Source organism: Tiliqua scincoides, chromosome 3 (genome assembly GCF_035046505.1).
Source record: "Tiliqua scincoides isolate rTilSci1 chromosome 3, rTilSci1.hap2, whole genome shotgun sequence".
Lineage (NCBI taxonomy): Eukaryota > Metazoa > Chordata > Lepidosauria > Squamata > Scincidae > Tiliqua > Tiliqua scincoides.
The window spans coordinates 91,059,082-91,083,172 of record NC_089823.1 but is presented as its reverse complement, the minus strand read 5'-3'; the positions used below and the strand labels follow the sequence as shown (position 1 = coordinate 91,083,172).

At 43.4% G+C, this 24,091-nt stretch overlaps 1 protein-coding gene across 3 annotated transcripts in view; it reads left to right on the top strand.

Moving 5' to 3' along the window:
* Nucleotides 1-24,091, top strand: part of TBC1D8 (TBC1 domain family member 8) — a 58,418-nt gene that overhangs the window by 15,375 nt on the left and 18,952 nt on the right. The window contains exons 1-5 of one of the 3 annotated variants that reach the window (XM_066619815.1): nucleotides 3,521-3,561; nucleotides 8,229-8,384; nucleotides 14,050-14,168; nucleotides 15,301-15,529; nucleotides 19,192-19,432. In XM_066619815.1, the coding sequence (XP_066475912.1) occupies nucleotides 19,251-19,432 (182 nt within the window). In that variant the 5' untranslated portion in view covers nucleotides 3,521-3,561; nucleotides 8,229-8,384; nucleotides 14,050-14,168; nucleotides 15,301-15,529; nucleotides 19,192-19,250. Of the gene's footprint in view, nucleotides 1-3,520; nucleotides 3,562-8,228; nucleotides 8,385-14,049; nucleotides 14,169-15,300; nucleotides 15,530-19,191; nucleotides 19,433-24,091 lie in introns of those variants that run through there. The other 2 variants (XM_066619814.1, XM_066619813.1) reach the window with 2 other exon arrangements.

Sequence of the window (24,091 nt, the reverse complement as noted above, 5' to 3'; positions counted from 1 at the left end):
AATGCCTCCTGCCATTCAAACAAGACTCTGTCAGAGCAATCACTTAAAGCACTGGTTCTCAAACTCTCTGGGAGTTTGAGGACCGGGATAAGTTTTTGCGGGGGCAGGGTAGAAAGCAGTGACCCAGCATCCGGAGAACTACTGCAGTAATTCGCCTATAAGTCGGACCCCACAGATAAGCTGAGGGCAGGTTTTGAGCCAACAATCATGGAATTTTCTATGACCCTTGGATAAGTCGGGGGTTTAACTTAGGGAGGTATCTGACTATAGTTCTGTTTGATTTTACCCAAGGCCAGATCCTGAAAAATAACCTACCACTAATTGTTACCTAAGAACTGTAGTCTCTAATTCAGGGGTCTCCAAACCCCGGCCCAGGGGCCAGATAAGCCCACAGCAAGCCTCTATCCAGCCCATGGCCAGCCTCTTGTCCCCTGAAAGCCTCTTGCCCACTTAGCCAAACATGACTGGAACTATGCTCTGGTTGCATCTGGAAGATGTTCAAGGGCCAGAGAGGTTGAGTGAATGAGCCCATTCATTCATTTATTCAAGTTCCATCTCTAATTTATTTAAATAAATTTTATATTTAATTTAGTTTCTGGCCCTCAAAACTGTGCCAGATATTTGATGCGGCCCTCTGGCCAAAAAGTTTGGAGAGCCCTGCCCTAGTTTATTAAAAACATAGTAAAAGATCATAAGATTCATTTTTATTCTTTTTAAATTCTGGTCTTCACCACCTTTTTGTAAACACTATCAGAGTAAGTGCACTGTAAACCAGATACCACAAGAACAATGGTTCCCAACCTGGTATTCACATACTTCCAGGGACACTCAACATGACCTTTAGGGGTACTTGAAAAAGAATGGTATAATGGCAGAAAAAGGCAGGCCGTGCTCCAGAATGCCTTGCAAGGCAGGAAGGAAGGTAGCTAGTTGGCTGTGAAAGCCCCACCAATAGCTATTTTGTGGTCATCAATTCATCTGTGAACCAGTGATTGAAAACCAGTGCAGTAAAAAGCTGAAACATAATATGGAAAGTGATCAATCACCCAGAATTTCTCAGCACACTTCTGGTGCAAAACAGTGCAAAGACAGAGTCTTCTGTTCTTCAAACAGATGAAAAGCGAAAATATGTGATGAATACATGAAGTCTGGGCTTTTATATGATGAGGGCTTGTATTATTAATAACAAACATTTTGCTAATATGAAGGGTACAATTTATGGAAATGGGCTGCCAAGGGATATGCAAGTGAAAAAGGTTGGGAACCACTACTGCAGGAGAACCTTTAAGGTGTCTGGTGAGTTAAGCCAGAAGCTCTACATACAACATACAACCCATAACACATAACTAAGAGTGTGCAATTCAATTTACAGCAGAGAGAGGAGATATTTGCAATCCTTTTTACTCAGAAGTAGACCCACTGCTTTCCATGGATGTTATTCTTAAGTAATGGTGCACTGAATTGTAGCCTGGGAAGGAGGATCCCATCCTGGTGTTTCAAAAAACAGACCTGCTTTGCAAGCATTTGCAAAGCAGAACCAGGCTGCAGCAGAAGAAAGAATAAAAGGTTAACTTTGGCTGGAATGTCCCAGGAAAATCACTGTAGCAACTAACAGGTGCCTGCCTGAGCTGGGCAGAGAAAGGAAACTGTTGAAATGGTTGAAAGCAGATTCGAAAGGCTCTGCCCTCTGATTGACCCAGAGATAAGGTGAAGCGATAATTGGAGCTTGATTACTTGGCAAAAATTTCACATACTATACATGAGTATCTAGAGTACTTCCATTGTCCTCTTAAGGGGCAAGGAAAAGAGGAAGGCAGCAAAATGATCCTCAGGATTGCGCCACTGTGGGGAACATAGGGACTTTTTGTAGCTCACCCTAGTCCCTTTTGGCATTCAGGGGGCAACAGCAGTGGTCCTCAGGCTGGTGGGTTGTGACACACCAGTTTGAGAACCACTGACTTAAGAGAACACAAATCAAGCATTTAAAAATATTAATGCTCAGAAGCTAGTGGAGGAATTTTTCAGTCTCTCTGTGCTTCTGGTTTATTCCTGCTCTTTAGAAAAAATACTGTTTTTCTTGTTTGTGATTCATTTATAGTATTTGGATTTGGTATTCACTGTTTTAATCTTTTGGAAAAGTGGTCTATAAATATTTTAAATAAATAGCATCATTCTAAAACAGAAGTGAATGTTGCTGTGCTTCCTTAAAAGGGAGACTAATCTTCCTTTCCAGGCAGAATTCAGAATTTTGACTTTTAAGGTTCTCTGTGGATTGGAACCAGAGTATTTGAGGGGCCACCTTGTTCCATACAATGTGACCCATCTGTTGAGGTAATCAAAAGCAGTTCTATGCCACCATTAATGGAAGTGAGGGGGACGGCAGCAGGGTATAGGGCCTTCTCAGTGGTGGTGCCTGAGTTGTGAAAATGTTTCCCCTTGGAATGAAGAATGGCTCTCTCTTTGAAGACATTTTTGTTTAGCGTTTGATAGCATTTGACTGACATGATTCACTGGTGCTTTAAATTAATTTTTAATAGTTGATTGTTAATTGTTGTGATCCATTGGGCTTCTCCAGTTTTAATGTGGTAAACCACCTTGGGTACCCTCACCAGGGGAAAAGCAACGTAAAAATTCAGTAAATAAATAACTCGGGCCTACAAAATTGAGGGTCAGAAAAGTTTTTCCCAAATTTTATGGTGGTTTGATATGAATTTGGGGTGCTGATTCCAGAAATGGCATCCGTTTTGCCCTATCACATCTAGTTTTGTAGATCTGGTATAACCTCATTAGTGAATGGTTCAAGCAGCTTCCTCATGAGGAAGTCATGGTGTAGGCTTCCAAAATGAATGCCATTTTTGGAATCAGCACCCCAAACATACCCAGGAATTGGTGTAATGTTTAAGGAAGCAAAATGTGTGTTGGCCTGTGTAAACTGCGTGAAGCTACTGAGTTGGAATTCTTGTGCATATTTGGCCCCAGAAAGATTCAGTAGGAATTGGTGTGGCTAACTCATTACATTAATTGTTTCTTTTTTCAGTTTTTATGTAAGCTATCCATCTTTGCTTTACTAATTTATTTCCAGTTGGGAGGGGTCACACCTAGTGGAATTGGATCTTTTTCTTCATTGAATGGATCTCATTTTCATTTGTGCTCTTCATAGTAAAATACAATGAATATCTTTTGCATTGCTGGGCCTTCTGACCTCACTTTATAAGAACATACCTTTCTCCTCCTTCTCCTGTCTGTCCCTGTGTGTGTATTCCTGTATGTAGGTGTGTTTAAAGTTTCTGCTGAACATGGCTGAACAAGCAAGTCACTAAAACCCAGCTTGCCTCATCAGTGTGAGTGGCTGCAGTAGAAACTTTAGACACCTGCTTCAGCTATGCATTTCTACCCTCCCTTTAGCTTGCACAATGCTCCAGTCCCTCAACCCCCTGCATTCAGAACTGCTTTCTAGCGACCTAATCAACCAATTATGTAGCATATCAGGTTACATAAGCAGCCTCTACAGAGATCTTTATGAGACTGCAAGGTCTGAAAATAGCCCTCGCTCTTCTTCTGGTTTGTGGCTAGATATTTATTTTAAAAACATACATATGAATGTAAAAAAATAGATTTCAGAATAGAAAAATATAATAATAAATTGAAAAAGGGAAGATTTGCCTGCCTCAAAGGCTGTGTGAGTCCGACTCAGCCTTACTTTATTACTTCAGTAGACCTTTGTCAGGCCATCGGAGTTATGAAGAAGGTCATGAGGTTTCATATAAATAGTTTGATTATCTCTGTCCTCAGTTGAGATTGGTTTTAAAATATTGTTTGAATTGTCTCGTTTTATTATTGATTGTATTTTTTTCTGAATATTTTGTAAGCCATCTCAAGGGCATCTTCAAAGTAGAAAAACTGCTCCCCTGGAAAAACAAATATGCATTTTTTAAATGTGCAAGGCAATGTGTATAGTGCTTTGATAATGGAAAATATGTACAACTTGTTTCAAATATAGGAACATTTTAAATAGTTGAAAATCCAGAATAACTAGGAGATCTTGCTGTTTTAGAGGGCATCCAGTTTGTTTTAGAGGGCTAGTTTCATTTTCAGCTTTCTTGAATACTGGAAACATAAATGAGAACAAGAGCATTTTACAGTGGACAAGTGTGAAATCCCAGAGATATTGTTATTAAGGAATCTGGCAGAAGTTACAGGAGTAATCATGTATTTTTAAATTCAGCTACTATATCATGCCCTAAATCCTGGCAGTTTGACAATAATAATGTATAAGTTTCATTGACAAATGGGAATTACTCCCAGATAAATATGTATAGCAGGGGTGCCCAAACCCTGGCCCGGGGGCCACTTGCGGCCCTCAGGGACTCACAATCTGGCCCGCGGGGAGCCCCCAGTCTCCAATGAGCATCTGGCCCTCCGAAGACTTGTTGGAACACATGCTGGCCTGACGCAACTGATCTCAGCATGAAGATGACTGTTTGACCTCTTGCATGAGCTATGGGACAAGTGTTCCCTCCACTGCTTGCTGTTTCACATCTGTGATGCAGCAATAGCAGTGAAGGAAAGGCTAGCCTTGCTATGTGCAAGGACTTTTATAGGCCTTGAGCTATTTGCAAGACCTCCATTAATTCATACAAGTTGCATCTCTAATATATTCATTTATGTAAATTTATTCACATTTGAAATGTAAATTAATTCGACCCCCAACACAGTGTCAGAGAGATGATGTGGCCCTCCTGCCAAAAAGGTTGGACACCCCTGATGTATAGTTTAGCACTGCAACCTAAATAAATAAATTTGATGTACTTAGGAATAAATTCTATTGAAGTCAGTGGGTTTTACATTTGAGTAAACAGTCATACAACTGAACTTTAAAGACAGTTACAGCCCAATATTAGGCAGGCTGCCCATCCTGTGGTACAGTGACGCTGGAACAGCCACCACTGTATCCTGCAGGACCAGGGAAGCAACCAGAGGTCGTCTTGGGGTAAGGGAACAGCAACCCCTATGGGTCTGTGCTAGCTCAGTCATGCAGGAGATCCATGTAGGACTTGAAGGCACAAGAGGGCAATAGGATGCATCATCAGCTTCTGATGTTGTCTCTGCCCCCTTCTGGACCTGAAATGCCCTGGACTGCCCTCTCTGCACTTAGATATACTCCTTCCCCACCCCTGTTCTGCCCTCTCCCCAATGCCTGGTGGTTCTTTTACCCCGGTTAGCAGATGCAGCTCCAGCGTTGGTGGAGGCCCTGCTTGCTGGTGGAGGCATCTCTGCCTATGGTGCTGGCCTTCGTACAGCTGCAGTGTGTTTTATGGCATGTTTGTGACTGTGCATGTGCCCATTCCACTGGTGGAAGCCAGTTTAGTATTGGGCTCTTAACCTTAGAACAGGGGTGCCCAATATGTCGATCGTGAGCTACCAGTTGATCTCGAGGCTAAATGAGTCAATCGAAGGCTTCTCTACCGTCCACGCATCCCTAGGAGTGAGCCCCTGGCAGGCTTGTGAGCCCAGGGAGCGAGCCCAGGGAGTGAGTCCAGGGAGCCTAGGGAGTGAGCCTAGGGAGTGAGCCCAGGGAGCCCAGGAAGTGAGCACCTGGCAGGCTCCTCCCTGGGAGAGGAGCCGCTGGCAGGCTTTTCTCCTGTCCACGCATCCCTGGGAGTGAGCCCCATTGACTCTACTGGGGCTGACTTACCTTTCCCCTGTTTTTGCACTGGCATGTATGGAGATCTGCCCCCCCCCCCAACTTCCATCTGTTGATTCTGTGTGCAGGGGGTTTTGCACTGGTCTTGCTGTGATGTCTATGCAGAGATCTTCCCTCCCCCACACCTTTCCCCTGCTTTTGCACTGGCATGTATGGAGATCTGCCCCCCCCAACTTCCATCTGTTGATTCTGTGTGCAGGGGGTTTTGCACTGGTCTTGCTGTGATGTCTATACAGAGATCTTCCCTCCCCCACACCTTTCCCCTGCCTTTGCACTGGTATGTATGGAGATCTGCCCCCCCCACTTCCATCTGTTGATTCTGTGTGCAAGGGGTTTTGCACTGGTCTTGCTGTGATGTCTATGCAGAGATCTTCCCTCCCCCACACCTTTCCCCTGCTTTTGCACTGGTATGTATGGAGATCTGCCCCCCCCCCCCCGCAACTTCCATCTGTTTGTTCTGTGTGCAAGGGGTTTTGCACTGGTCTTGCTGTGATGTCTATACAGAGATCTTCCCTCCCCCACACCTTTCCCCTGCTTTTGCACTGGTATGTATGGAGATCTGCCCCCCCCCCCCAACTTCCATCTGTTGGTTCTGTGTGCAAGGGGTTTTGCACTGGTCTTGCTGTGATGTCTATATAGAGATCTTCCCTCCCCCACACCTTTCCCCTGTTTTTGCACTGGTCTGTATAGAGATCTGCTCCCCCCCCCCCACTTGTATTGGAATCGAGTAAGATCTGGTGAGGAGGTAGATGTGGTGTCAGCAGTGGCCCCTTTAAGGGTAAGGCCTGGGCATCCAGCAGAGTGTGCTGCACAGCTGCAGCCACTTGAAGGCTATAGGGCCCTCAGGGATATAAGAGCACCTGAGGCAGGAAGGGCTCCACTTATTTATGTGAGTCAGCCTTTTCCTACATGAAGATCATTAAGTCCAAGTACCGTTCCACCATGACTGATGAACATTTGGAAGTGTGCTTGAGGCTGGCTGTCAGCAGTTACTGTCCGACTATGCATCCTTGGCTGATTCACTTCAGTGCAAGTCATCAAAGTAAACTCAAGTAATTACAAAAAATGTTTATAGTTAATTGTGTTGTGCAATATTGGCTCATGCGGTTATGCAAAGTACACCAACATACATTGTACACATAAATGTTATGTTATGATGGCGTGAACATTGTAAAAAAACTCTGGTAGATCTCCGGGCCTTGCTGGGTTTCAGAGTAGCTCTCGAGCCAAAAAAGTGTGAGCACCCCTGCCTTAGAAGCACAAGTCTTGATGTAAAAGGCAATTCGGATGTTCATGTTCTGGCATATTACTATCTATCATAACATACACCTTAGATTTCATATGGGATGGCTTGCAGAAAGTGCCTCCATGTCAAAATCATGCTACACTTGTATATTTACAAATTGGAAATAAAAACAGAGAAGAATAAAATGAATATATTGAAATTCAAGTTTATCTTAAAGCTTATTTTCTACTGCAAGTTTTACATTCACAAGTGTGATGGAAAAGGTAGTTTGGAGTGAAAAAATAAGGAACTGGCTGCTAGGAACAGTTGTTCAGGAGAAGAAACAGGAATTAAACACAGTAAGAAAGAAGAAGTGTGCGTGTGTGACTTTCTGTGGTGGATTCGCTTTTCATTATTTTTTAAAGCCACATCCTTGTGTAGAAGTCAGAAGGTCATATAGGCTGAGGTACTGATGATGCTTCTTTCCTACATGTAGTTTGGTAAAGGGTACCTAGCATTGGGCTGCATGAACAATGCTAGTTTGGGTTGGTACTTTACATAGTTTATATTATTATAAATACTGTAGTTGGCTTTTAACAAAACAGTGCTCATACTTTCCGCTAAATGCCTGTGTGCACAGTCCACACTGAGTTAGATTTTCCTTTCTCACCTTCATGCTAGTTTAGTTGTTTTGCATGAGAGTAATTCTCACGTAGATTAAAGGCCTGTCTGGTAGTGTTGGATGAGAGCCCAATCCTATCCAACTTTCCTGCACTGGTGCAGCCAAAATGGAGCCCCATGGTAAGGGAACAAATGTTCCCATACCTTGAGGAGGCCTCCAAGACTGCTGCCCCAACACAGGAAGCAGTGCATACCCGATTGGCACAGCAGCACTGGCACTGGAAAATTGGATAGGATTGGGCCCTGAGTTGTCAATCCATCAACAAGAAGCAGTTTCTGGAATTGATATTTGTGGTCATAGGCTTTTTTCTTTTTATCCCTAAGGGGTTATGTCTTCAACAAGAACAGAAATAAAAAGTCAAGGTCTAATTGTTCTTACTACAGAACACTAGATTTCAAGATTTGATTCATATGTAACATTGCAGGCTGTCTCAAAGGATGTAAACGTCATACATGTCTTGTTGAGTCACTTTATTTTATTACTTTGTTTCTATTCAGTCCATATTTTCTTCTACAAGTGCATTTTGCAGGTCCCTAATGTAATTTTTCTTTGTGTTGTTTTGTGTTGAGAATGTGTAGTCTGTTATTAAAATGTGTTTTTTTCTTTCTTTTGTATAGGTCGTCTGGTAGGAGCTCTGGATGCCGTGCTTGATTCTAATGCACGGGTTGCTCCATTTCGAATTTTGCTTCAGGTGCCGGGATCACCTATTTACTCTGCCATAGCATGTGGTGAGTTATTGAATGGATCAGAAGTTTACTGGGCCATAGCCATTGGTGAGTTGCATACCAGACGAACACTAAAGTCAGCATGGTGTGGCCTGCATGTCAAAAGAAGTGGAAGGTAACCCAAATTAATAACATTGCTGTGTGCGTAAGGGCTTGTTTAACAACAAAATTATAATTTGTAACATTTTCAATTATGGGCAGTACAGTGGCTTGTTGATACTAATGTTTCAGAAGCCTAAGGCTACCTCAAGCACAATCTATGCATTTCTACTCAGAAGTAAGTACCATTTTGTTCAATGGGGCAGGAGTGCATTGGTTTGCAGCCTTTAGTTGTGGGGAACAATTACCATGGCATTTCATCCTGGGGCACACATACCTCTCCTGTGTCCTGGGCTTTTTAAAGAATTCCTTACCAAGGGATTACCCTTACCTTTTCACCCAACATGTTAGATATGAGTCTATGGAAGCATTTTATGTTGTGGAGCATTCATCTGTTCAGTCAGCTGCTGCAATCTGAAATAGTACAACCCAGTAAAGCATATATTACATGGGGGCTTCAGCTCATCAGTTTTAGCTAAAAGACCTTAGTATATCGTTCCTTGTATGTTTTCTGAAGAGATTGCAGGCTAGATTATCACTGGCTTGAAAGTACTGCACTATGGAAATCCCATTATATCCGTAACACCTTTGTACATTTTGAAGTCCCATCATACTGAAGTAGAAAGAGTTCTGATTGGGCAGCTGCATTTGGTAGAACTTCACGAGGTCTGGTATGCACAATCCATTTTGTTGGGAGTGATGCTGACTTTTCAGAATTACTTTTTTGCAGATTGAGACAAGCTTAAATGTTACCTTTATTTGTAATAATTCTGCATGTCAACAGATTATGGAATAGGTGTCTGTGGGCCGTGGCTTATTCTGTGGACATGCAAGTGGAAACAGTGAGGCATGGCTAAACAGTAGCATGAAAGGGAAGGGCTAGAGGGACTAACTATTCCTCAGCTGCTGGCCTTCACAAGAAGGAGTTGGGCAGCTGGCTCCAGCCCATAAAGAGCACAGGGGAAGAGAGATGGAATCGAAGAAAGGAGAAGGAGAGATGAAAATGAGGACAAGCAGAAAGTCAGGGAAGAAGAGCCAAGATGCAGGAGCAACTGAAAGAAAAAGATGACAAAGGGGGCAAGGAGGGAGTGAAGTAAGAGAGAACTTGGAGGATGTGAAAGGAGGGAGTTCTCAGGCAAACAAGTCCCCAGGAAAGCTGGTTATAATGCCTCCCTTTCCCCCCTATAATTTGATTGCCAATAAAGAGCAACTGTAAGAATAATCTTTCAAACCCAATTCGCTCAATTCTTCTTGGACTTGGAGCTATCACACCATAAGCCCTTTGAGGCAGAACTGCCCCCTTGGGGTGAGGAAGAAGAGACTTCCATGGTTACAGTATCTTACATTTTCTTTTCTAAAGATCAGCTGAGTCCCTTTATTGGCAAAAAAAAACAGTGTTTATGTATAATGTTTTGGCTACTTATCTCCTCTTTGCAGACAGCATCACACTCTCTGTGGCTTTGAGATAATTGCTTATCTCACCATATTGGTTACTCGTGTGTTTCATGTTTCTTTTTTGAATAAGCATTTGAAGATGACATTAGCAATATTTTGTTTCCCTTGCCTCTTATACAAAAGTGCCTCCGCTCTCTCCTTGGCCCTATCTTGTCTGTAAGTCTCCCCCAATTGCAGCATTTCCCCAAGTCAAGAAGGACCTGGGGAAATGCTGTAATACAAACTGGGGGAGTCTGACAGACAAGATGGGGCCAAGGAGAGAGCCAAGACTGTCCTGTCCAAGATTCTCTTGAGAATGTTCCTCTAGAAAGAGAACTTAAGAAAAGTTCCTCCTCCAACTGAAGAGAATGTAATCTGTATTCATAGGATCAATGTTGCATTGATCCACAATGTGCAGGCAAAGAATTCATAAGACACAGTGGAGACAAAAAATAACTTAAATTTGCTTGCAACACCATGTGGCCACCAGCAGCACTGAAACAGCCTTTCTGGGCTTGACCATAACTATCAGGAAAACAACAGGTGGACTTTTTCTCTCAACTAGAAGAATTGATTTTTGCATATGGATTTTTTGACCATCTTGTGGAAAGCAAAGGGTAAAACTGCTGAGATTGTCCTTTGCATTCACTGCAAATGTTAGAGGCAGAAAAATACTGGGAATGCTGGGAAAGTTCTTAGAGTACGCACTTGAGACGCCTACGTTCAGTATTTGTGCATGGTACAGAAATGCAAGTTAGAGATGATCAAGTGTAGAAACTACTGCTACCCTTTAAAATACATACAAAGCTGGAAGTGCTCATTGCCTCAGTCTGCATGTATTTAAGGAACACATGATGATTTCTGTCTATGTGTGTTCTCTGTATCTAACATGTTGCACTTGTGTTTTGATTCTTGAATCTGTGCCAGAGTACAAAAGTCAATATAAGAGGAAATGTGAGAGAATGGCCTTGTAAATAGTTGTTTAGGTCTCTACTGCCCATCCTGCTTACCTGTGCTCATCCTCACCCAGCTTACCTGCTTACCTGTGCTCACCCAGCTCTTCTTCTGGGACAGTGTTGCTGAGCATGGCTCTGTAATTCCCTCTTTTATTCTGTATTTGTTCTTTTCTCTAAGCCAGTGTCAGTAATATGGTGACTAAATTAGTTATTAATTAGGTTTTTGGCTCAACTTTAGGTAATTTTTGCTGCTTTCAGATAATTTATAGTTTATTCTGTACACAATGGATTGGAAACACAATTATCAGCATCAGTGCCTGCACCTCTCCCCCTGGTATGAAACTATTGTAGTGCTAGAATATTCATGTTGCCCACTTTACTATCTGCTGAAAATTGGAATATTAATACTGCCTATGACTTGCAGTCTTAAATGCTATGCTGCATGTAGAAGTTGCACATTCTGAACCCATGTTTTCATGTGCATTGAGGCAGAAGAGTAGAACAAATGGTTAATTTAGGTTGACTGGATGGTAAAAAATAACTGCATGGGGAAGTGACTTTAAAGGATAGTGAAACAAAGTGAATGTCTGATCAAGGAGATTGTGACTGAAACCTCATAAGGGAAATGAAAAGAAAATCGACTGTAGGAGAGCCTGTTCTCAGGCAGTGTTTATTGATTACCAGCCCATTCTTTTTTTCCTCAGGAAGACAAGATCCTCCTTCAGTTCTTTGACAGTTCTTTAATTGAATATAGATCTATATTCCATCATATCTCGTAAATCTTTGGGCAACTTACATAGCTAAAACCAAGTAATAAATATTTATTCAAATGGTTAATTTTATGGAATGTGTTATTATTTTTTCAAGATCATTAAATAATTGCTCGTTTGGTATGTTTGTGCTGGGCCAAAGGTGGTAACAGTTTCCCTTCCCACCTTTTCTTTTGCTTCTCCCTCACAACAGCCTTTTTTGCTTGCGACGCCTCTTATAGACTATTAACAGGTGCAAGAATGTCAGAAGGAAAGCTTGGTTTCTCCTCCGTTTCCCTCTTCTTTCTATAAACCAAGCAGCAGTTGACTGGTGATGATTATGAGAAGCAGCAGTTCTGTTTTACACTGCCCAAGCTTAAATTCTGGTTTACTGTTTATTACTGAATGCAGCTGAAGGCAGCTATAGCTCCATAGCTCTTACCAATAATATGCAGCCTTTTCTCTTACTAAAAAAAAAAAAAAGACAACAAGACCATTTTAATGCTAGTGTTTTTTGTTTGTGCATGTGCTTGAGCAAGAGTTATCTTGATTGATTGTGTTTATCAAGAGCCATCACAAAGCCTTCCTGTCGAGGAAATTAAATCTTGGAAAGTTTCCCTAGCAATTGGCATTCTGTGTGGGAAGAAACCTAGCAGAGGAAAGTGGAAAATATTTAGCTATATTTATCACCTTTATTGTGTGAGGCAATATGTGGCATCTTTAATAGTTGCAAAACTCAAGTTTGTTTATGAAGTTTACCCAAGCTCCTACCACCTTCAGCTGGTCTTCCCCATGTTGGTAACTGACCTATAACCATGTCTCTGATGCTTCCTTTCCCAGTCATCCAGCTAATGTAAATTATCTTGAGATAGCTTTAAAGTGGTCCTCTCTTTTTCCACACAGTAATCCTATTCTCTCTCTCTCTCTCTCTCTCTCTCTCTCTCTCTCTCTCACTAATATTTTGACTTCCTTCTTAGATTCCAAAAAATCAAATAGGAGCACAGCATAAAAACAAGCCAAATTCTGATCTAGGCAACATGTAGGCAAATGCATAGAAATAACTAAAAACTTTCTGGGTCAAAAATATTTTCAAATTCTTGTGAAACATTGACAAAGAGGGAGAGGTTCTGATATCACGAGGCAGGAGGTTCCACAGGCCAGGCACCATATCAGAGATGGCCCACTTATGGGTCACTGCCAGCTGTATCCCTCCCAGCATCTGCAACAAAGCCTCTCAAGGTGATCTCATGGAGTGGGAACTCTAGTGGCTCTGATTTGTGTAGGAGGGAAGCATTGCATCCCCAACATAAGAACAGCCCCACTGGATCAGGCCATAGGCCCATCTAGTCCAGCTTCCTGTATCTCACAGCGGCCCACCAAATGCCCCAAGGAGCACACCAGATAACAAGAGACCTGCATCCTGGTGCCCTCCCTTGCATCTGGCTTTCTGACATAACCCATTTCTAAAATCAGGAGGTTGCGCATACACATCATGGCTTGTATCCCGTAATGGATTTTTCCTCCAGAAACTTGTCCAATCCCCTTTTAAAGGTGTCCAGGCCAGTTGCCATCACCACATCCTGTGGCAAAGAGTTCCACAGACCGACCACACGCTGAGTAAAGAAATATTTTCTTTTGTCTGTTCTAACTCTCCCAACACTCAATTTTAGTGGATGTCCCCTGGTTCTGGTGTTATGTGAGAGTGTAAAGAGCATCTCCCTATCCACTCTGTCCACCCCCTGCATAATTTTGTATGTCTCAATCATGTCCCCCCTCAGGCGTCTCTTTTCTAGGCTGAAGAGGCCCAAACGCCATAGCCTTTCCTCATAAGGAAGGTGCCCCAGCCCCATAATCATCTTAGTCGCTCTCTTTTGCACCTTTTCCATTTCCACTATGTCTTTTTTGAGATGCGGCGACCAGAACTGGACACAATACTCCCAAGTGTGGCCTTACCATCGATTTGTACAACGGCATTATAATATTAGCTGTTTTGTTCTCAATACCTTTCCTAATGAGCCCAAGCATAGAATTGGCCTTCTTCACTGCCGCCGCACATGCAGTTCTATCATGAGTGTCATCTTATAGAAAAAGCTGCTTCCCCTTCAGAGTCAGCACAGGGAGCAAAACATGGCCTTTGATCATATGTGTCACTTATGTATGTGAATGAAACGTGCAAATCACTATTTTATGGTCACACTATTTTGTGAAAACGAAATATCACAATACTCTGGACTGTCTTCATCTGTTCAATAGATAGATTTCTTATATTTGTTTTTCCATTACACTGGAAACAAAAAGCAATGGTTAGTTTTGGCTAAAGTCTTTGTGTTACTGTATGTTATTTAATTGATCTAAATTCATTGTGCTGTAACAATTTTTAATATGCTTTTTTACATTTTTGTTTTTTGAATTTGAAACATTTCCCCCTAATCATACCTTGTTCAGTCCTCTTTTTTCTCTTTTTTTTTGTGCTAGGTGCCACAATTGAGGAGATAAATGATCACTGGGAGTGGTTGGATCAAAACCTGCTCCACACTTTATCTGTTTTTGATAATAAAGAAGATATTGTTAGTTTTGTCAAAGGAAAAATAAAGGTAAGAGAATGTCTAAAAGATAATTGTGTAATAAAGAGCCCACCACTTGTGAATAAACTTCTTTCTGTTCTGTTCCTGTGTTCTTGATAAGTATATTACGTATGAGTTGCTAAATATCAGTTTGTTGTATTTCCTACATACTGGATAGTCTTCCTTTAATTTCATTTTTTGGAAATATTGTAGAGAGAAATCCAATATCCTGTATATTCTCCGAAGCACCACTGAAATAAAGAGGACTAAAGAATGTATAGCTGAGAACTGACTTCAGATGTAATTTGTGTAGTGTCATGGCTTAGGAGCGGGTATGAATTGGAAGCCCTTGGATTGAATATTTCTTCTGCCAGAAACCCACAAAGTAGCCTTGGAAAAGTCAGTTTCTTTCAGTGTTAGCCTAGTTTTCAATATGGAGATAATTACTGATGTACCTTTCACAGTGAAGGTTACACCAAGATAATGTATGGGAAGTTCCTTGAATACTTATACAGTCCAATTTTGTTCCATATTGGGCTATCAGGGTGAGGGGTTTATGACAGCGGAAGAGGCTTTTACTGTTGTAAAATGGCTACTGACGGAGCTCAGAGTGCTATGTCAGTGGCCATTTGGGGAATGCTGCTGCAAGAGCTGGTCCATCACCAGGCCCCATCTCAGCTGCAAAGGCAGGTAAAGCAGTGGTGGGGATGGGGAGGGGGGGCGGAACAGGGCAGGGAGGGGGAGTGACTGGGTGGAGAGATTGCAGGACAGGGTGAATCCTATGGCAATGGCATACTGTGGATCCTATCCCCTCCATCAACAGCTTCTCTGTACCCTTTCCCTCCTCAAACTTGGACCACGGGTCCAAGGAGTCCCATTGTGGAGTGGGATGCTTACAAAGGGGTAAGGGGATTTAAATCTCCTTCCTCCTCCAAAGCCTCTTGATCTGTCCCTTTTTGGTACTCCTTTTTGGTGCAGCTGCATCAGCTGGGGGAGGGGGGAAGGGTAGGCTTGGGCTATAAAGCACTATATAAATTCTATGCCTCAAATTATTTATGAATGTTATGAGTGTATGTTAGCATCTTTCTAACAATATTTTAGTAAGTTATGTGGTCATTTCTATTAATTTTATTAATGATAAATTAATTTGCTGTTGACTTAGGCATTAATAGCAGAAGAAACCAGCAGTAAGCTAGCAGAACAGGAGGAGGATCCTGAGAAGTTCAGAGAAGCCCTGGTGAAATTTGAGACCAGATTTAACTTCCCTGAAGCAGAGAAACTGATCACATATTATTCATGTTGCTGCTGGAAAGGCAAAGTTCCTCGACAGGGATGGCTTTACCTAAGCATCAATCACCTCTGTTTCTATTCCTTCTTTCTAGGCAAGGAATGTAAGTACCTGTATAAACACATAGGAGTGTGTATCACTAGTCATTATGCTTAGTTCTCTGGTAGAGGAAGGGGAGCATTCCTGACCCTTCAGAAGATTCAAAAGTAAAAAATTCTCTTTTTCTCTGGTAGAGAAAGGGGGGCATTTTGCTAAAGATGATGTTTTACCATCACCATCCCCAGATCCCTAGTGATTCTATTTGATTTGTGAAACAATACCAAGCAAAATGCATTCTTGCTAATTAAAGGGCAGTTCTCTTCCCCCCTCCCCTTTACCCTATTGTGGGGTGGGGAAAGCATTTACATAACCCTTGCCCAGCCAGCCACTAAAGAACTATTTAATCATCCCCTAACATAAAAATGTGGTTCTCACTTTGAATCCTTGACTATTGGGCAATTTAAAAATCCAGATAAATAAATGTTTGCACATACTACTTCAAATTATTAAAAGAATTGCTTCAGAAATCACTTTTGTATATGAGCACTTTAATTTCTGCTTCTTATACTAAAAGGGAGAAATACTCTAGTTTAGATCCCAAGCTGCTTTTACTTATTTAACTGAATCCCTTGAATGTTCACATGATACTGCATGTGGTTTGAAAACTATGGCTCTGTATTTAGCGAAATTAATGATAGGCATTGACTCTAGTTTTGTTATAACTTTGAACAGGGTAATAAAGAATTCATTATCCTAGTTTTTGGACTGAAGGACATTACTTAGTATCAGAGTTCAGGGCTTGTGACTATAGGAAACCGCATGATTGCATTGCTGTTCTGGCTTTCCTGTTTAAATCTGCTGGGAAGGAAAAACAGCAACTATTGAAAACAAGTCCAGCGAGTCATTCTGGATTTGTTAAGTTCTTGATTGAAATCCCCTAGTATGTACCTGACTTTTTGAGGAATATCTACACAATGCTGGCCTTGTTTATAATGACTGCTATCTGTAACTCTTTTTCTGATCCCACCTCCAAAATTGGCCTTTGTCTAATTGCTTTTTCAATTCTCTACAGTCTATCCTGGTGAGAGTGGTGTGAGAGGATGATATATCCTTTTAGTCAAGTTTTGAAGTGTGGGGAAATGTTCACTGAACATTCTGAATAATAGTTTGTAATTCTGAGTTGCATTTCTAACTTGTAAAAATGAGAGAGAGAGAGGGAGGGAGCGCTTCGCAGCCCAATCCTGAGCAGCCTGCAGCACTCAGGCTCGGCAGCTCCGAGGAGGGCTGCCGCCGAATCCTGTGCCTCCTGCGCTACCGCGGGAGGCTCCTTGGGAGAAGGGGACATTCGTCCCCTTCCCCTGAGTTAGGGAAGCAGCCCCGCAATGGGGCTACTCTCTTTAGCGCCAACCAAAAGGTCGGCGCTAAAGTAAAGACACTCACGTAGGGCGTGCAGCCCTGCACGAGCACCCTGTATCCTGCGGAGCACAGCTCTGTGGATCCGCCTCTCTCCCTCCGCCCGACATGCTGCCCGCCCCTGCCGGCCTCCCCCCTCCCTGGAACGCGTCCCCCACACCCCCGTCCACGCCCCCGCCTCCCTTTCCGCAGCCCAGCGGTCCAGGAGACCGCCGAGATGCAGAACCTGGGCCACTGGCCGGTGTTGGGCTAGCAACGGTGGGAGCCCGGCAGTGAGTTCCGCAAATGTGCCTTACTGCATGTTTGCGACTGTGGTCCGCAGCACGGAGCCATGTCACGGACCACAGGATTGGGCTCTCAATCTTCTGTCTCTCTGAAGATGCTCTTAGCCTAGAGGGGAGAGCTCTATGGGAACGTTCCATATAAAGCCCCTTGCCCCAGAATTTGGCAGCCTCCAGGAGATGGGTATTTCCATTAACTGTTGCTCTGGTATCCTAACACCTTAGTTTAGAAGCTATTTCTTACTCTCTAGGTCAGTGCTTTACAACCAGTGATGCTAGTACCATTGGTGGCACTTCACAGTATGAGAGGTGGCACTTGGCCTTGTATATTATTCTAATTTGACATGCATGTAAAGTGTTTCCACTGCCTTGGGGAACTGTGCACTACTGCTGTGCCTAGCCCAAGCACATCAGAAGTCAAGATACCTGGGGTGGCAGTAAGGTGCAACTGTTGGCAGTCCAGACTTTAACCCTTCAAAAGAGGCACAGTTGAGAAGGAACCAGGAGGTAGCAGTAACTGGAGAAGCGTCTGGTTGAAGGATTGGCTATGTAGTGAATCGCCCACTCCCACACACAGTTGCTGTGTGGCATGCAGGAACTGATGCTTGCAAAAATTGGTTCTTGCCGAAACAAAAAAGTTGGAAAGCCCTGCTCTGGATTGTAGAATTAGAGCCCAATCCTGGGCTTGACATGCTGGCTTACTGCCAGTGCACACTGTCACAAAAGTGCTGTAAGGCACATTTGTGAGACTTACCACTGGGCGAATGCCTGTGTTAGCCCAGCGCTGGGCTAGTGCCGGGTGGGCGCCCAGCCTCCGCCACTTGGCGGTCGCATGGAGCGCCAAGCCATGGTAAGGTAAGCAGGGGCGGGGGGGAGGTGTGACGGGGAGGTGGAGAGAGGGTGGGTAGGAGGCGTGCCAGGGGGAGGCAGGGGGAGGGAGCAGGAAGGAAGGGAGGCGAACCAGTGGAGCTCCGCTGCACTGGATCCAGAGCGTTCGTGTGGGGCCCGACATGAACGCTCTTACTTCACCGCCAACCTTTTGGTCAGAGGTGAATTGAGTAGCCCATTGCAGGGCTACTTCCCTTACCTGGGAGAAGGAAATGAAAGTCCCCTTCTCCTGAGGTGCTGCCTACAGCTGCCACTGGTGTGCAGGATGTGGCTGTAGCTGTTTTCTCTGCTGCCACAGAGAGAGCTCAGGGATGTCATGGGAGCTCAGGATTGGCCTCTTAGTCCTCTCAAGCCTAGCAAATGAAAGTGCATTTGTTTTCTTGTTATTCTTTGAAACAATAATTCCTTGGTCTATTCCAGGGGTCTCTAAACTTTTTGACTGAAGGGCCACATCAAATATCTGGAACAGTGTTGAGGGCTGGAAAAAAAATTAAATATAAAATTTAAATAAACACATTAGAGATGGAACTTAGATAAATGAATAAACGAATGGGCTCAAATGTCCAGGACTTCTCCAAGAACAAACACAGTCCAAGAAATAAAGTACACACTTAAATGGACCCCCATACCCCCACCCCGCAAGCACAACTCTGGTTGTGTTTGGTCAACTGGGACAGATCAGGAGATCAGAGGCTGGCCACGGGCTGCATAGAGGGTTGCCGCGGGCCGCATCTGGCCCCCAGGCCAGAGTTTGTAGACCCCTGGTCTATTCTAATAGGGATTCCCAAAAGCTAGAATGGATTTCTTGATTCATTGCATTACCATTCCAAAAGTGCCTAAAAGGATAAGTGGCAGTTCAGAATACCTTTAGAGGCTGCATCTTTGATCATCATGGAATAACTTGCATAAATCTAGCTTGGAGTACTATTGTTTCACTAACCTTTGAAATAAAGTACATTGATCACAAAATGCACTACAGGCATGGTTGCTTTGTTTATACAACCGTGGCTGCAATCTGACGCACACTTGGAACAAAGACCTGAATTCAGCAGGGCTTAATTCCAAGTGAGCATTCAAAAGACTGGACTGTGTGTATTTGATAAAAAAATATAGAATAATCTCTCTTATCTTTTTGTAACTGCAGTGAAACTTATCATTCCCTGGGTTGATGTCCAGAAACTGGAAAGAACTCCCAATATCTTTATGACTGACATTATCCGCATCACCACTCAAAGCAAAGAACGCGATTTCTCCATGTTCCTTAATATTGATGAGGCATTCAGGATAATGGAACAGTTGGCAGATGTAACTCTCCGAAGGCTCTTGGATAATGAGATCTTTGAACTGGATCCAGGTCTGCAAGATCCTACGCAGATCACCAAAAGGTAAGCAGTGAAAATTTATATATGTATTTATTGAAGAGGAATTAGCATTGTTAGCTTTTGTCAGTATTACCTTTGTTTCATGAACTTGATGAAATCTAAAGAACATCTGGGAGAAGATAAGAACAAAAAACTTTTGAATAAGTTTTATGTGACTTGCACCAAAAAATTATTCACCTCCTGTCAGATGGTTAGAATTTTTCTTTTATTGGTTAAAAAAAGAAATCTTGCACAAGTTGTATGCTGAAGCACATCAGTTGTCCAACTTCACATCTTATATGCTTCTTGTTTTAATATCTTGCCTTGGAAAAAGGGAAATGAGGATGCCTTGCATCCACACACTTCATTCTCCCTTTCATGGTACTTATTGGTGAACATTTACTTTGATGGCTCTTAGAATTCCAGCAGCTCTGTCTTGGCTAAGATCCGTATGCGATTCAGGGCGCAATCCTAACCCCTTATATCAGTGCTTTCCAGGACTGGCATAGCGGTGCCAATGGGACATGGTTGCATCCTGCAGTTGGCTGTCACTCACAGAGGCCTCCTCAAAGTAAGGGATGTTTGTTCCCTTACCTCAGAGCTGCACTGTCCTTATGTCAGTGCTGGAAAGCACAGACATAAGGGGTTAGGATTGCACCCTCAACTGTTGTGCTGGGCAAAGAGAACAATCCTGGTACAACAGCATTCAGGGATACTGAGTCCTGCAAAGGGTCAAGTTGTGCTCTTTTGTTCACATAAGGATCCTTCAGAGTTGCTGTACTCTGCATAGCAGTGTCTTTGTATTTGTTTTGGTGCAGTTACCAATCTATAATTTTAAAAAAAATCTAGATAAATTGTATAATCTAGATAATGTAACACATACATTATAGTGTTGTGTGAACATCTTATTTCAGTGCTTGCACACATAGCAAGAAGTCCTAGCTAAAAGTACTCTTTGGCTGGGATTCAATGCATCACTCAGTGTTTTGCCTTGCACCAAGACTTTTCAGGTTCTTCTTTCCAATAACACCCCCCCCCCCAAGTTCAGAGGCCTCCCATAGTATCACCCCATGGGGAAGAAGGGACTGCTACTGAAAGGAAATATCACACAAACACCTCTACATGCATGTGGAATGGCTTTCTATTCACATATGGGTGAGGTGGATTCCTACGATAATAAACACACAAACATCACCTTTGATTGCCTGTGTGCATAATACACACTGTTTACTACATGGAAGTGACATCCATGAAGAAAATTAACCATGTGTTGGATCCCAGTTGGTACTTGTTATTTGACTCAACACTTCTGCTCCCACCAGAGGGATGGGTAGGCAGGATTTCCCTGTGCCATGGCTTTCCCCCTTGCATAAATGAATTAAGAACGATGTGCTGCTCACCATTCTTTGGATCCAAGACTTAGTGTGAAGCAGCCCTAATAAGAGCTGAGTATTTCCAGCCTGAAGCAGTGAATTACAGAGGCATGTCTTCATTCCTAAAAGCAAAGAGATATCAAAACATTTTATAACCACCAAAGCTATTTATTATAAATGTCCTAAAATGCTTTCAACTGCATTAAGATGTAAGAACTTCATAATGTAAATTTTTGAACATATCTTGCTGTTAATGGACTATTCTGCTCAGGTTGTGCAAAGCATGAAGCCATTACATTTGGCAGGTGGTGATGACTAGTTTGCTATGTATGTGATATTGCAACTAGGAGCAAGAATTTTTCAGTTTTACTTGCATGGTTAAGAGAGGGCAAATGTCCTCTTACCCTGAGGAGACCTCCATCCTACTCCTTCGCAGCACTGGATACAGTGACCTCACTGGTTGCAGTGACCTCACTGCACCAGTGTTGGTTAGGATTGGGCTGCCCCTGTTCCTAAACTTGAATTACAAGAATGCATTATTAATCTTTTAAACGCTTCGAACATTATGCTATTTATAGGTTATATTCGTGGTTCTTAAAAGTTTTAATATTGACCTCATTCTGTTTTGTCTGGTTGGGTTGTTTTTTTGTGGGCCATCATTTATGGAACAGGGAGGAGATGGGGGTGGGCAAACTGGGCCCAGGAAGGGGGGGTGAGATAGGGGTGACAGCACATGCCAAATCTTGAGCCCCTTCCTGGACATGATCCACCTGCGTGGAGTGAGCGATTGAGCTGGCACAGGTATGAGTTACCCCTTACCCCAAGGAGACCTCCAGCAGTTGAAAATCCCCTGAGGGATGCAGAAGAAGCTGCACTGGTGTTGTTACATTGATGTGTGGGGATTTATGTAGGGTTGAGCTGTGAAAGAAGTTGCCTTGATTTAAACATGGCTAAAGCACTATACAGATGAATGTTGGTTAGCGCTGTTTTGATCAGCAATGGACTGCATATACAACAGTCCATCGCCAAGCCCTTTCCCCTCCAACCTGAAGTCTCTGTAACTGAGGGGGAATAATGTAACTGAGGGGAAATAATGTCCCCTCACCCCTGGTGGCTTTTCTGAGCCCTGCAGAGGCCGCTGGGGGCTTCCTCAGGCCTCTGAATGCCTTATAAAGCATAAAAACATCACTTCCGTTTTCCAAAAGGAAAATGGAAGTTGCTTTTTTTTTACCAAATCTACCATTTTGAGCCCCACCGAGGCTGTAGGTGGACACGCTTGGCCTCTGCGGGGCTCTGAAAAGCCTCAGGATGAAAAGGGAGCACAGCTCCCCTCAGTTACAGAGGCTTTAAACAGGTGAAGTCGTTTAATGAGGGCACCACTTAATGATAGGTATAGGAGACCGCATCCCCATTATTAAGTGACATTCACCTGTACTACTTCTTAATTTCCTGAAATAAGGGCGATTTTAATGAGTTAATATCCTAATTTACATGGATACTTAGCTGCATTTTAAATACAGATGTACAATTTTAATACAAAGTGCCCAATATAATGCACATGCATTGAGAAAAATCTCAAAAATTTTGTGCATGAAAATACTGATAACTTGTCTTTGTATATTGGCAAATATATACATTTATGGCAAAGTTACTTAAAAATGAAGGGGGGGAACGCTGTTGCTAGTTGCTCAACTATGTGCTGTTCAGAATGGAAAAATAGTTTTGTGTTGAATCAACTTGCAGCTTAGTCATTCCAGCAAATCATTACATGTCTTTGCAGAGTTTCTTCTGTTTAAAAAACTTGGATTACTAACTTGCAATCCAGTCCTATCCTCCCCCAACCCCACTGGTGCAGCGGCACAAAAAATGGATATGTAGTATCCAATGGGAGAGAAGGGAAAGGGGATTTACATCCCCTTACCCCTGTGTAAGCCTCCTACTTGCAATGGGTCTCCTTGTACCTGTACTAGTGATTTTGCTAGCATAAGTTTGAGGAGAGAAAAGGGTGGGGAGACTGCTGCCAGAGGGTATAGGATTCAGCATGCACTATCGCTGCATCTACTGGAGATCTACTGCCTCCCTGCCCTTTGTTCCCCCCAGTTTCACCCCTCCCCCGCCATTCCTCAGCAGGTGGCGGATGCTCCAGCAACAGATGCAGGAAGGCTCTGGCCTTCCCACCATTGCCCAGGCAGTATGGAAGGCACTTTACTGCTGCTTCTCATCAGCCTCTGCCAGTGAAATGCATGTTCCACTGGTAGCTTCAGCCCATAGGATTGGGCTGAAAATCCGGTTTACCTTGTATGTAGGTTCCATTATTTGTTTTGAACAAAATGGAGACTTTCTGCTTTGGAAAATCTTTGAAGTGGCCTCTGGTAGCTCCCAATAATACTTTGTGCTGTGACAGCGAGCATTAGGTCACAACACAGCACGGTAGGTCGTGGTGGTACAAAGTTTGCAAATTGCTGAGCTAGACACTGTGACACACAAAGATACCATTTACATAAGTCAGAGATCGAGAAAAGGCCTCATAGCAACTTGGTCTGGAAAGTTTATTCCTTTTCTCTTGTCAAAAGAGACACAGCACAACACATACACAAATATCAGAAGCCACTCCTTAAGTTCTTTGCCCACACACTGCATTCCTTCAGTGGGAGTGGGAAACCTTTCTTCCATAAAGTAGAGAAAAAGTTGCTGTGAAGCACAGAATAAAACTGCACTGTCAAACTTTATATGTTCACATGGACTTCTCCTGGTTATGTTGCGTATAAGGAGCTCTCTCTCTCTTTCAAACTTATAGCTGTAAGGCTGCGGTTTTCAAACTCTCCAGGAGTTTGAAACCCGTAGTAGGTCTTTGTGGTGGCGGGGGGGGGGGGAGGTGGCAGGGGGAAGGGAAGGCAAAAGCGGAAGCGGAGCACGATCGCCCCACTCTCCCTTTCACTGACCTAGGGAGCCCTGAAGGCGCTTGTGCAGGGCTCCCCACACAGGGCTTGTGGAGGGTGCACCCCAGTCCCTGCAGCCCACGTGGGGGTTCTCGGGCGAGCCTCGAGTGGTTCTAGTGGGTCCTGGCCCACCTGGTGGGTCTTGGGTGGCCCTGCATGTTTCTGGTGGGTTGCAGGCTCTGCACGTTTCCAGTGGGCACTGGCACATCTGGTGTGTCTTGGGCGAGCCCTGCACGTCTCTGGTGGGTCTTGGCCCACCTGGTGGGTCTTGGGCGGGCCCTATGCGTTTCTGGTGGGTCCCAGCCCACATGTTGGGTGTAGGGCAGGCCCTGCACATTTCCGGCGGGTCACAGCCCACCTGGTGGGTCTCG